The sequence below is a fragment of the Lepidochelys kempii genome, chromosome 1, assembly GCF_965140265.1.
Source record: "Lepidochelys kempii isolate rLepKem1 chromosome 1, rLepKem1.hap2, whole genome shotgun sequence".
NCBI lineage: Eukaryota > Metazoa > Chordata > Testudines > Cheloniidae > Lepidochelys > Lepidochelys kempii.
The window spans coordinates 342,273,942-342,287,470 of record NC_133256.1 but is presented as its reverse complement, the minus strand read 5'-3'; the positions used below and the strand labels follow the sequence as shown (position 1 = coordinate 342,287,470).

Below are 13,529 nucleotides of genomic sequence, written 5' to 3'. Positions count from 1 at the left end.
CTGCTCTGCACAAGGAGGCATCATGAGGAGGAGTTTCAGTTTATTGCAGAATCCTTAAGATACAGAAAACCGATAAGTGATCTTCCAAATAAGGTCAGACAACTAGAACAAGACTACTATTCTGTGGTGCCTCATCAGGAACATAAACCTTAAGATCTAACAGAGACCACTGTTTTAGTTGTAAGACAAGCTTTTCAGAGAAATTACACATGCCACATGTGGTATTACACACACATAAAAGAGTGGCTCTTAATTTAGCATGTCATAACTTATGCTACCACATATCTTTTATGCCACTTGAGTATGCAACCTTAGCCTAGACACAAACGATTGAGCCCTCTCAGAAGAAGGATGATCCATGTGGAGAACTGGTTCCTTCACAAGATCTCCAAGGATCAAGGTTTGGGACCCTTCACAGCATGATGCATAATGCATTTATTTAAGTATTCTCTTCTCTGTGAAGCTGCTGTGAAACTCTCCATGTTTCAGTGGAAAGATGTTTATTTTGGACATTTGGAATTTTGAAAGTGCCTGAAGTTTGGATGCTATTATGCAGTTTTCAGAAGTGGGAACTGTAAGTGCCAGGTGATGGAGAGCAGTGGAGTGGAAGCGAATAGCTCTAGGTACTTAGTTGGGCTGGGAGAAGCAGGGGTGAGCTTTTCTTCAATGTTGTAGGGTTAGAAACCTTCATAAAAACACGGTGGGGTTAACAGAAATCATAGCAGAGGTTACAAGTAAAAAAATAAGCAAGGGCAATAGTAAAATTAGTCCCTGATCTTGCAAACAATTACCTGCATGAATAACTCATGCGGGTAAAAAGTATTCACTTGCATATTTGCAAGATCAGGGCCTACACGGTCAACTCTCTGGGGCAGTGACCATCTCTCCTTATGTGTTTGTAAGGTAGCTAGCACAACAGGCACCCGATACTAATTGAGGTATTTCTGTGCAAACTGCAACAGAAGTAATACCTGACTCTTAAATTATTTCATTTATTTACATTTAAAGTCTACAAAAATCACTACACAAATTTTATGCACCTTAACAATTAAAAACTCACCATCACTTAAAATAACTAATCTGACATGCTTGAAAAAAGACAGAAGGGCTAATATTAGGGATGGGTTACTTTCCCATATACTGTGAGCAGCGTGACTATGAACTTTTCTTTTATAAAAGTTTGTATTGTGCCCATGGTGACAGATACCACAAATCTCTGTGTACAGGATTTCTAGATTTTAAAAGATTTAATGTAATCTGTCAGACAGCACAAAGCTGCAGCTCTCTATGGGACCCCTTTGTGCTAGGCACTGTACAAATTCATAGCAAGAGAAAATCCTTGTCCCAAAGATCTTACAATCTAAATGGAAGACAAAGGTTGGGAGAAAGGGAATATTATCTTTGTCGCCTCCAATGAGCCTATTCCCATGCTTAGAGTTAGGCATGTGCCTAAATACCTTGCTAAATCAGGGCCCTGGTGAGGAAGGATGCTCTTATGGTTAAGGCACTACACAAGGAGTCCAGAGATCTGGGTTCAGTTCCTCGCTCTGCTGAAGACTTTCGATGCAATCCTCAGTAAATTACTTAATTCCTCTGTGCCTCAGTTCTCAGTCTTTTGCTTATACATTGCATAAGCTCTTACCCTTTTTCTGTCTTGTATATTAAGATTGTAAACAGGATTTTAAAAGGTTCCTGTGACTGTACAGCATCTATGACATTGGAGCTCATATCAGTTGGAGGTCGCCAGAAGCTACTGTAATACAAATAAATTGGTTAGTCTCTCAGGTGCCACTAGTACTCCTTTTCTTTGTGCAAATACAGACTAACACGGCTGCTACTCTGAAACTTTAAATACGATCAGCTTACAACAACTGCAGTCTTTCATACAGCTACCCAATGAGCCAAAGCTTTCCTCCTCTAATTACTTTCACTAAATTCACGTATGACCTCTTCTAGGAAAACTAAACAAATCTGATATTTGAAAGTTATTTGTTACAGTGCCAGTTTCTAAGCAAAACGCAAAAACAAGAAATATTTCATACTTATCAATTGATAGTAAAACTAGAGACCAAGCAACATACAGATATTTAATGCAAGAATTAACTGGATATTGGGTGAATGAGGATAACATGACAAATGTGATAATATAGGCTCGAAGACTCCGATTTTCAAAGTTGTCTAGACGATTTGGGTATCAGATTTCCATTAAAAGTAATGGGTATTGGGTGCCCTGATCCCCTAGGAAGGTTTGAAAAATCTCAACCTAAAATATATTAATATTAAGCATTGTATGGCTGCTAATTATACCGTCAATTGATTGTTTGTAGGCAGTGTATTCAACACAGTTCAATGTAAGACCCATGATAAGGCTTCCTCATGAGGTAACATGTTTGTAAAGTTACCATATATGCAGAAACCCTGTTACAGGGGGAGGAAAAAAGACGGAATGGATGCTGGGTCCAGGTGGTGGTCAGGGGCTCCCCGGAGATGGAGGGACCTGCCCTCACATGGTGCTCTCAGAGTGGGAAGATGGGCCATTGGGTCCATGCACTGAATCCATGATAGGGAGAGGGGGAGTTAGCTCAGCCCTGCTCACTCCACTCCGCTTCAGCTGCTCTGGCAACAGCTTGCTTGTCTACTCCCCAAATTCTGAGCACAGTATCATCTGCTGCTGCCATGTTGCTGTGTGGGCCTAATGCTTTAAAACATTAATGTTCTGTTATTTTGGCCAGCCGCCCAAATTTTGCTGACAGCACCAGCCATAGAATAGAATTTTCAACAGTTTATAACTCAGCTAAACATGAATGGAATTTAATGGGACAAAGAAAAGGCATTTCTCTAGCCTGATGGCGCTCTCACTAATGAATTTGACAGGACTGCCGCAAACAATTGAGGCAATACAACTTCTTAAAAAAACCCAACACAATATCTTTCATAAAAGAAACGCTAGGCAACCTAAATATATGGACCACTACTGTCTCCCTTATAGTTACACCTCTTTGTCCTAGAACTGGTTTATTTTATATTACCCTTGAGATTATAGGGATAAATGGGATATGTTTATTGCATTCTGCTCATATTTTAGCTCAACACTTTAATTTATTGTGGATAGCTAAACCAGTGCCAAATTAATAAGCACTAAAGGCACAGAAATAAAATACATACATACATACTACAATATGAAGGGCAAATAAGATTTTAAGTTCTCTTGGGAACTATTGGAATATTTTCAGCAATTCCATGTCAGACTATTGCTTATAGTGACTTGTTTATGAATATTCTGACCTTTTTCGAGGAATATCTGAAGTGTCTTCTTTAGCATACCTATCCAGTTGAGATGCTAACCTTTCCATTTTTCACCTCGTTTTACCCATAGTTCATAAGAAAGAAGGGCATTATTAGTGTGTAAAGACATATATTATATCGTATATACTGACAGTATATTTTATTTTATTTTCAATCAATAAAATCCCCACATCACACTGTAAACCTCCCTCTGCTTCAAATTGCCCTCAAAACTTTGCATGAAGTCTTCCCAGATTTCCCCATAAAACTACCCTAATGTCTCTTTTCTCCTCCAAGCCATTTTTTTCCTCTTAGTTCTGATTATCTCTCCCCCGCCCCCCAAAACCAGTCACTCCTTTCCAAGATCCATCCTCCTTACACTCCCCCAGTCTCTCCCTTTCCCCAAATTTATCTCATTCTCTCCCCCTCATCCCCAACCCTTACTTTTCTCCTCAAACTGTTTTTTGGTACCTGTCTCCTTTCCCTCTTCTATATTGAGCCGTTTTCTCTTTCCTCAATAGCTGCCCCCTAACATCTAGCACCACTAGTGCCTGTCATCTCAGCGGTTTCCTAGGGACTGTCCTCCCATAGTACTTTGTCATCACAAAGTGTCCACCGTCCATAGCTGTCGTCCTCCACTATATCCATGCCCCTCACAGCTCCTCCTTCCTCTCCCGTTAAGGCGAGAAAGGGGAAGTGGAGGAGCAATTAACTCAGGCAGAAGCTTCTACCATGTTCCAGCCAGGCCCCTCTTGCCCTACGGATGCTCAGAGCTAGCAGTAATGGTGTCCAAACAAAGACGGAACGAAGGAAATGAGCCCAGTGCAAGCATGAGCTAGAGCTATAGGCTCTTATTTGTCCAGCAGGAGGACATGGCATAACTTTCCACCTATCCCTCCCTCCCCACAGCACAAGACAGGAACTGCATCCTGCCTATTAAGCTATTAATAGCTAATAAGCAGCCAGCAGGAGGAAAGAGGGGAGAAATAGAATGCTGAGCATCGCTGCAAAAAGCAACTTCAGAATCTCTTCTCTGCCCTCTCTACTGCTTTCACACCCTCCCCTTTACAGCCTCCAAAAGTTGGAGGAGGGGGGGAGAGAAGTATGAAAGATATTCACCAATCCTGCCTGGTAATTATGCCCATGCCTCATTATCTTCAGTTGGGTTGCACAAGTATGTGAACCATGATGCACCATAGGTACTGCATTTCAATACAGACAAATGGGAATTTATACATGTAGAAACAAGGAATGCAGGTCATACCTATAGAATGGGGGGGGGGGGGCTGTATCCTTGAAAGCAGTGATTCTGAAAAGTACTTAAGAGTTATAGTGAGCAAGCTTCTCAACAAGAGCTCTCAGAGCAATGTTATGGCAAACAGGGCTTATGTGATCCTTGGATGTATAAACAAGGAGTTGCAAGTAGGAGTAGGGAGGTGATTTTACCTTTGTATATGGCACTGGTGAGACTGATACGAGAGTACTGTGTACAATTCTGGTGTCCATATTTTAAAAGAGATTTTTAAAAATTGGAGACTGTCCAATTGAGAGCCACAAAATTGATTCAACCACTGGAAAAAAATGCCTTACAGCAGAAAACTTACAAAAAACTCAACCTGTTTAGATTATCAAAAAACAACAGTGCATAAGAACCATCATGGGGAGAAAATACTGAGTGATAATGGGATTTTTAGAAAAGACAAAAACCATGGCTTGAAGTTAGAGACAAAAACTCACATTACAAATAAGGCACGGATTTTTAAACAGTGAGGCTGATTAACTTTTGGAACAAACAAGAGAATGGTGGATTTTCCATCTCTTGATTGGAAGACATCAACAATGGGTGCCTTTCTGGAAGATACATTTTATCTAAACACAAGTACTTTGGTTTAATACAGGGGTAAATGGATGAAATGTAATAGCCTATGATATATAGGAAGTCAAACTAGATGATCTAATGGTCCCTTCTGGCCTTGAACTATGAATCTATAAATCTTATTGCTGCTTTCTACTAGCCCAAACTGCAGCAGGTCCAAAAGCTTCATGCATCAAACAAAGCAAAAACAGGATGAAGGTCATGGTGCAAGCAAAACCACTAAAGTTCTTAGGATTCCAAAGCCTCTGGCACTCCTCCCTTTTAGTTAGGTTCAAATTTTTAAGCGTCCCTTTTATTTGTGTAGCTGAAAGAAGCTGAAGGAAGTAACAAGTTCTTTCTGTACTGATGTCACATTCCAGCACTGGTTCCGAAGCTACAGTAGGCAGACTGCTTGTTCAGTGCTGTCAAATTATTTCTACACATGCTACTTGCTGAATTCCATCTTGTTGTATGAAGAAGAATTTCTGGACAAAAGAACCACAAAACCAATATATATATATATACACACTGTATAATACATTGATGATGATTTCATCCACTGGACAGATAAACTTCCTCATTGATTTCCACCACAACTTCAACAACCACCACCCATGCATTAAACTCTTCTCTGGACCACCCACACCAGCATCAAGCTCCTGGACATCATGATTAGCTTCAACAATGGAACCCTACTGACAACGATCTACAAAAAAATCCCTCAGATCACTACACCTACCTTCACAGATGTAGTAACCACCCCAAACACACCAAGTAACCTGTTATCTACAGCCAGGCACTCAACTATCACAGAATATGCTCTGAGGAGAAAGTCCGGCATATACACCTAAACATACTCAAAACCACCTTTACCAAACAAGAACACTCCACCAGAGAAGCAGATTGCATCAGTGAAGGGGCCATCCAAATACCCTGATAGAACCTGCTTCAATTACAGATATGAAACCCCCTCTGACCGCCCACCCTTAGTTGTCACCTTCCACCCCACACTGGAACCCATATGGGTAACATCTAACAACTACAGCCCATATTCAACGGGGACCCTATCCTGAAAGAAATATTTCCTGAAACTCCCGCCCCCCCTTCTGGCCTTCAAACAAACCCCAACCTCATCATCAAAAGCAAGCTCTCCACAGACCAGGGCACACCAGTTCAAAATGGGACCAGACCCTGCCAGAACAGATACAAAACCCGCAGTCATATCTCCACTGCTACAATGATCAACATCCCCCCCGAACACATCTTTCAAGATCCATAGGTCTTACACATGCCTATCACAACATGTGGTGTACCTCATGCGGTTCACTAAATGCCCCAATAAGAACTATGTGGGTGAAAACAGACAGACACTCTCTACGCTCTCGAATGAACTCATGTAGGAATATGATAAAAGACAAAAACACCCATCGCCTGTGGGTAAACACTTTTCATAAAGCGATCTTTCTGTATCTGACCTTTATGTCATCTTCAAATGAAACCTGCACAACACTTTCAAAAGATATACCTGGAGTTTAAATTCAAAATCATGGTTTTAATAAAGACCCTGGATTTACAGATTATTACAACAATCTGTAGCCCAGCCACCCCCATTTTTATCCTATGACTAAAGAGGTGTTAAAAGGCCACATCACCTTGAATGGTCCTTTAGCATATATTCTAACTACTTATGCTAAACCTGTTCAATCTTTTATTTAGCTGTGACACTGAGTGCCTTTCCCAGACCTGAACAAACACTGTGTAGCTGGAAAGCCTGCCTCTCTCATCAACAGAAGTTGATCCAATAAAAGATATTACCTCACCCACCTTGTCTCTATCTTGTGGGTTATTCTGCTATTGACAAATAAAACCACTTCTTCCCTCCTCTACTCTGAAAAGTTTGAGGCTGAGAAGCCACTTTATTTCACATTCTCCAATATAAGCACTGCAAAAGTCCAGTAGATCAGCAGCGTCTGAAATCTGAACCTTAATGTAAGCAATACTCTAAACACAAGTATTACAGAAGCATGACCAATTTTGTAACTAAGAGAGGACACATTTAATCAGATACCAGTAATATGAATGTTTGGGGGAAATTTACCTCTTTTTCGGTATCTCTGGATATACAGGTCCACTGGTTTTCCTTCACACTGTATGCCCAGAAGTCAGCCAGATCCTGAGTCCCATCCCAGCCACCGAACAAATAAACAGTTTCTATAAAAATGTAAGAACATACATGGATTTTAAAAAACACAAAGCCAGTTAATTTGAATGCCTTGAAGAGGTATGATCTACCTAGGATGAAAAGACAGCACGCATTAATCAATTTCTAAGTCAGTGGACATGAAAATTCATACTAATTTCAAGCCAGTTCCTTTCTGGATACAATTCTCTCTCACCTGTTAATTGAAAGAGCAATGGGAAGGAGGTGGTTTATCTAATAATTTAGGTTTTCAGAGGGGCTTGACGCAGCCCCCTTAGATATACAGCCAATTTTCTAGGCTATTCTGATTTTATTTATAATGTCTGTCTCTATCTCAGAAGGGAGAATCAAATCCAGTATTTCACTGTATAAGAACTGGAGAAAAAGGACAAAAATTTTTTTTTTAAAAATCAACCAATATTCATGTTCAGGATACTGTGAATAAGTACCGCTTGTTCAACAGGGTGTTAGGCTTTTGTATTGTATGTGGTGCAGGCTATCAACTAGAACCTGAAATTGGGTTCTATTCCAAGCTCTGGCAGGCCTGATATTCGACATGGACTCAGTTACAAGTGTTCTAGCTTAGTCTGCCCTTCTGTAAAACAGATATACTTCCCTTAACAGTGAGGTAATTACAATTTATGAAGGGCTCTGAGATTGACAAGTGAGGAAGGCCACACAAACAAATTAGTAGCAGAGACAGAAAATTCCATGACTTCAAGTTCCAAGCCGATTCCTCCAGAGCTTGCTACCCCCAAGAGTTAAATGTCAGAGATAGAGGCATATTAAAACTATGACCCCATCAACCAATTAATGCCCAACATAATGGGCTCCAACAGACATCCATGCTCAGATGTAAATGAACGACTCTTCTGGGTGTGGGAGGCATAGAGTCTCTGCACAAAGGAGAAGTGAAAAAGAATCTCAGTGCTCTGATAGGAGGAGTAGGAGTAGGAAGCATCTAGTCTTACTGGCTTGGTAGCTTTGAAGTCTCAAATCTCCTCAAAAGAAAATTTGATTTTAATACCAAAAAGCAATCAATTAGTGAACTAGAATTCAAATTTATTTTTCTCAAAATGTAAGAGCATTTCTAGGGGGGGCAACTTTCAAAACCCTTTAAGTATTTACTTAAGTACTTTTCTTAAAAAATTGTGCACTAGTTTACTATAACTGTCTGCCAACTTTCAATCCGGTACCAATTAAACAGCACAGTTAAAAATGTGATATAGAATTTAAATGGCTATTGACCCTTGTCTATAATTGTGCTAGTGGGCACCACCATGAAAAGGTTATCCTGGTTCATTAACTTTAATTACCCTTCCTCTTGGGCTCAGGGCTCCCAATGTTCCCTGCGAAGAGCAAGTCCCTTTGTGCACATAAATTCTCACAGTTCACAAAACCCACATTACCACAACAGCTTCATTGATAGCTGAAGAAAATAAAAGATTTGGCACAGACCACGTATCCTATTGGGTCGCTGCCAAAATGTCATGCCTGCCTATGAAGGCTTTGTTGCTCCAGTTGAAGTTTAATAGCAAACCTGAATAAATCTAATGAAAGCTAAACCTTTCATCTACCTTAAAAAAACCTGGTAAAATGAAATAATCTTGCAAGCGTTCAAAAGGAGTGAAATACCATCATAAAGTAAATGCCAATGGTAAGCACCTCAGTGCTTACAAGTGGCAATGAAAAGACAAATGTACACAAACAATGTCAAATTTGCTTTTATTCTTACTGCATAACCACATTCCAGCTCAGCAATAAAGGCTCCATCATTACCCAGTCCAGAATGACTAACATTCCTTCCTTTCTACTGGCTTTTTAGCTGATGCACAAAATAAAACCCAACATCTTTTATTATTTATTGTATTGCCAGCACAATTTTTGTATTGTAATTTATTTATTACAGGATTTTTTTTAGAAGGACATCGGTGTTTCCAAACACAAATTTATCTGCCGCCAAGAGATTCATGGTTACTTTTTTTTTTTTTTTAATGTTTTTTTCTAATGTTTACAACTATTCTTCCAAGGTTTAAGTAAAATGTATTTTTATCCTTCACCAAAAATCCAAAGTAACTCAATTTTGCAGCAACAGTTTCACTTCCTAGCTCCCTTTATATATGTGCACTATTCCACCATCAAATTGGATATCTGTGACATTCTCCATAACTCTGTGCTTGCCATTAAGTCATCAATTTTATTACATTCATAGTCTCTGTCATACTGCATTTATCTCTGTTCACAGCGTAACAAAACACACTGTGGTATTGGAAATACTGTGGTAACAGTTGGTAAATGATGATTATGCTGCATTGGCTGTTCAGAACAATCACAGTATCTGTTTTCCCTAAACACACTTACACATACAGCTACTAGGCCTATGATTGCAGTGAAAATGTTTCAGCAGGATCCAAGATTTGTGAGGGAGGACAAGTCTGGTGAATGCATTTGGAGCAGTCTGATGGTGATACTGACCCTCTTAGTCTTGGCTTAGGCAACATATCATACTTATGGGTACAGAGGCTGCACTTTGAAACTTTCAGTTGACCTTTAGAAAACACAATACTAGTATTAGTGGTATTCCCCATTTTAAGTAAATGGACTAGCTAGTCAGGACAGGGACCACATGTTCCTATGTGTTTGAAGACTGCCTAATGCAATAAGGCTCCAATTCCAATTGAGACCTCTTGGTAATCTAGTCAATTTAACATTTAAAATGGCAAAAAAAAGTAATGTGTGTCCTAAAAGTACAAAAAGGTAAAAGGAAGCTTCACATACAGCCATTATAGGGAAACAATTCAATCTCACAAGGATTTGTGAGACTGAGGAGAGAAGATAAAATTGATCCATTCCCAGTGGTGCTATTCTGATAATACAAGTTAAAAGATGAAAATACAGAAGTGCAGGTCGTAGCAAACCTCATCTTCACTCAATTCTTCAGATACTTTAGATACAACTGAGAGTCAGACAGTATTCCAGGACAAGGTCTGCAAGTCTGATACAGCATTCCAACCTCTGTGTCCAGAAAGGCTCACTGGCAGCCTTATCGTTCTGTCTGATGCGATTAAAGATCACTAAAAGTATTAATTCTAAGGTGGTACAAAAGAGCTATAACTACATATAAGAACACGAACAAATTCATCCCAGGCAAGGAATCCTATATTCTCACTTGCTCCCTCAGAACTCTCAAGCAGACCAACCAGACATACATAAGATAGCAAATGTCCAAGTTAAAGCTGCTTGTCTTCAATTACTAAGGAACACTGCAACTCTTCAAGGACGCATGCTGCTTCCACTGGGCTGCTTTTCTAAATATCAAATATTTGTACTCTGATCAAGACCAGTTTTGCATGCAAAAGGCAGGAGAGGAAGTGTCTACTGTGTATCAAAGTTTAACAGAGACTGATGCAATATCAGCTTACATAGTAGATATTTTCTACCATGTATCTGAGATGTGAACAATCCTTATGTTTAGTACTATGGTAGCACCAAAAATGTGCTAGACGCTGCACAGACATATAGGGAAATGATCTGTGCCTCACAGATTACAATCTAAAGACTAAAAACAAAGGGGAGAAAGGGGCACTGTCTTATTGTTTCTTTGTGCTCCCATGTCTGTAACCACGTACTGTCTCTTGTCTTATACTTAGACCGTACGCTTTTGGGGAAAGGGGCCATCATCTTTCCCCTCAATGCGTGTACAGCACAATGGAGACCTGCCAAGACTGTAGAGCTCCCACAACAACAACATACAAGTAAAGTGATCAGAGAAGATAAACCAAATTACTTTACATTTTTTCTTTTAAAATGTCATTTCTTGCAGGCATTGCAATGGGTACTGAAGATAAATCTGAATGGACAGAGGGCAGTGGCCTGGCATGTCAAGGTAATTATATTGTAGTAGCACCCCAACAGCGCAATCAAGATCAGGATTCCACTGTGCTACATGCTGTAAAAATATATAGGGAAAGACTCTCCCTGTGCCCAATAATATGTATTAGAGATAATGCTGCATCATGCCCAGCTCAACTCTGCCTTTCCTACTCACGGCCCAAATTTAGAATTTCTCTAGGTCAACTAGTGAACATTTGCAAGAGGCTATAGCACTGTTACATCCATCCAAAGCCCTTATCAGATATAATTTGGAGGTCAGAGTTCCCTACTGTTCTTGCCATGCCCCAAACTCAAAATTTAAGTATTTCTTAAGAGAAACTATATTCAAGAGCACTTCTAAATTGCTTATTCTGGCAAAAAAGCAGTCCCTAAGAGGCCTACTCTGTTCTCCCACTTTCTTCCCTTACTCTCAATACTGTTGCTATTGTCAACAACTCCCCTTTCCCAAGATGGCAAGAAGCTGCTAGACTACCACTAGTCTGTCCATCCTTTACCACCACGCCTTAACCTAGATACTGCCTACCAACTTCTCACTAAGCTTCTCTTTTTCAGAGGAGGTATTTAGTAACCCTCTCCCATCACCTGCTACACAACAAATCAGTCAGGTCTATCTCCAGAGAACTTGTGCATTTTACACATTGCAGCCATTTTCATGTCATTATTAGTCTGCACAAAAGATTACACTCCTCACTGGAAGCGTAAATCGAGGGCAATGTAACAATCTCATACTAAGACGACTCTGGGTAAAATTTTCAAAAGTGCTTAAGTCACTTAGAAATCTAAACCACACTGAATCAATGAGATTTAGGCACTTTTGAAACTTTTACCTTTTTTCCCCCCCACACAATATACTGCAGTGTATTTAATAGCACTAATACATTATGAATCACAGATCAAATTAAAATTGAACTAGAGTTGTCAAAACAAACATTGTAATGAGTTACCCTTGCTCTTTCATTAAATTTGTCACTTGCTATCTCACAAGAATCACAACATGGCTCCTCAGACAGTTTGAATTAGCTAGATTCTAATGTACTGAAAAGGAGAACAATCACGAGGTTCACTCATACATCATAAGGTACCAATGAAGTAGTTCCCCCTCCCCAAATTCTCTCAAAATGCTTACCAACTTTTCAATAGGGTAGGCAAATACTTAGACAACTAGGGGGAGGGGAAGATTAATGTTTAGTCATATTAATTGTGTTACAGTAATGGAACCAAACAAAACGCTTCTCCCAATACCTTTGATTATACCTTGTGCGCCCTTCTTTCCCCCTCAACCAAGTAAACTCATGTCTTATTCTCAGCTTTCACGTAAGCATCCTGAGACAGAAGCGCTTTTATTGGAGTAAAAGCAGCATTTTTCTCTCCTTCCTTTCTCAACTTAAACCTCTCATCTGCCTCCACCATCCCTACCCCAACCTTGGTGTCAACCTCTGCTTCTTTTCCTGTAATTCCTTTGTCTGAATCTGACTCACCAGATCTCTGCAGCATTGCCCATATGTATTGCTGCCTTGATTCCATGTCTGCTGGAACCTTTAACTACGCCTTCATCTGTGGTCAGCTGACTATTGCAATTCCCTTTCCATTGACCTTCCCACTGCTTAGCTACCTAGTATAATTTGCCTGCCTTCTCCAATATAAAATGGTGGTCCTTCCTGAAGGACAGCTTGGTTTCATTCCCTTGAGAAACAATGGGAGGTGGTATCCATTTTCAAAGAGAGCCATTCTTTGTTTATCTGCTTCTCCATAAAGAAGAAGCTTTCACTCACAACACTGTAGTCTACGCATGAGATATTAGTGAGCTTTACCTTTGCAATGTCTGAAGGGTCTGTTTATTTAATTGAGATCATTAGGAACAAAAATACAGTGACACTGACAGCTACATTTCATAACGGAAATATTTTTAATTAATGTTAACTTCTAAACCAGTTAATGATTTTACTTGTAAATCATCAGAACATTCATTCTATATTCAAGAAGCAAATGCTGTAATTTGGGGGGACACTACATCATATGCTTCATATATAAAATGATTGAATCCTTGCTTTTAGTGCAAAACTCAACTCAACCCAACCTTAACTATGGGGCTGCAATGAATGATTCCACAACAAAATGTGCATTGTATTCCTGTCAAAGATAGGTTTCAAGGAATAACAGTGCATGTTTGGTATCCTGACATTAAGTAGCAGAATTTCTTCCTCAAAAAAGAATATAAAAAAATTAAAAAGTGTTGTTGCTATGCTGAACCAGCCTCTCGTTTGCTCAATAAAAGCCCTGACAAAGCATGATTAA

General features: G+C 39.6%; 1 protein-coding gene across 6 annotated transcripts in view; it reads right to left on the bottom strand.

Annotated features, from left to right (window-relative positions):
- MKLN1 (muskelin 1) overlaps window positions 1–13,529 on the bottom strand; it is a 180,647-nt gene that overhangs the window by 79,071 nt on the left and 88,047 nt on the right. For all 6 annotated transcript variants that reach the window (XM_073328850.1, XM_073328852.1, XM_073328854.1 and 3 more), the window contains one exon: window positions 7,239–7,351. In XM_073328850.1, coding sequence (XP_073184951.1) covers window positions 7,239–7,351 — 113 coding nt within the window. The remainder of the gene's footprint in view (window positions 1–7,238; window positions 7,352–13,529) is intronic.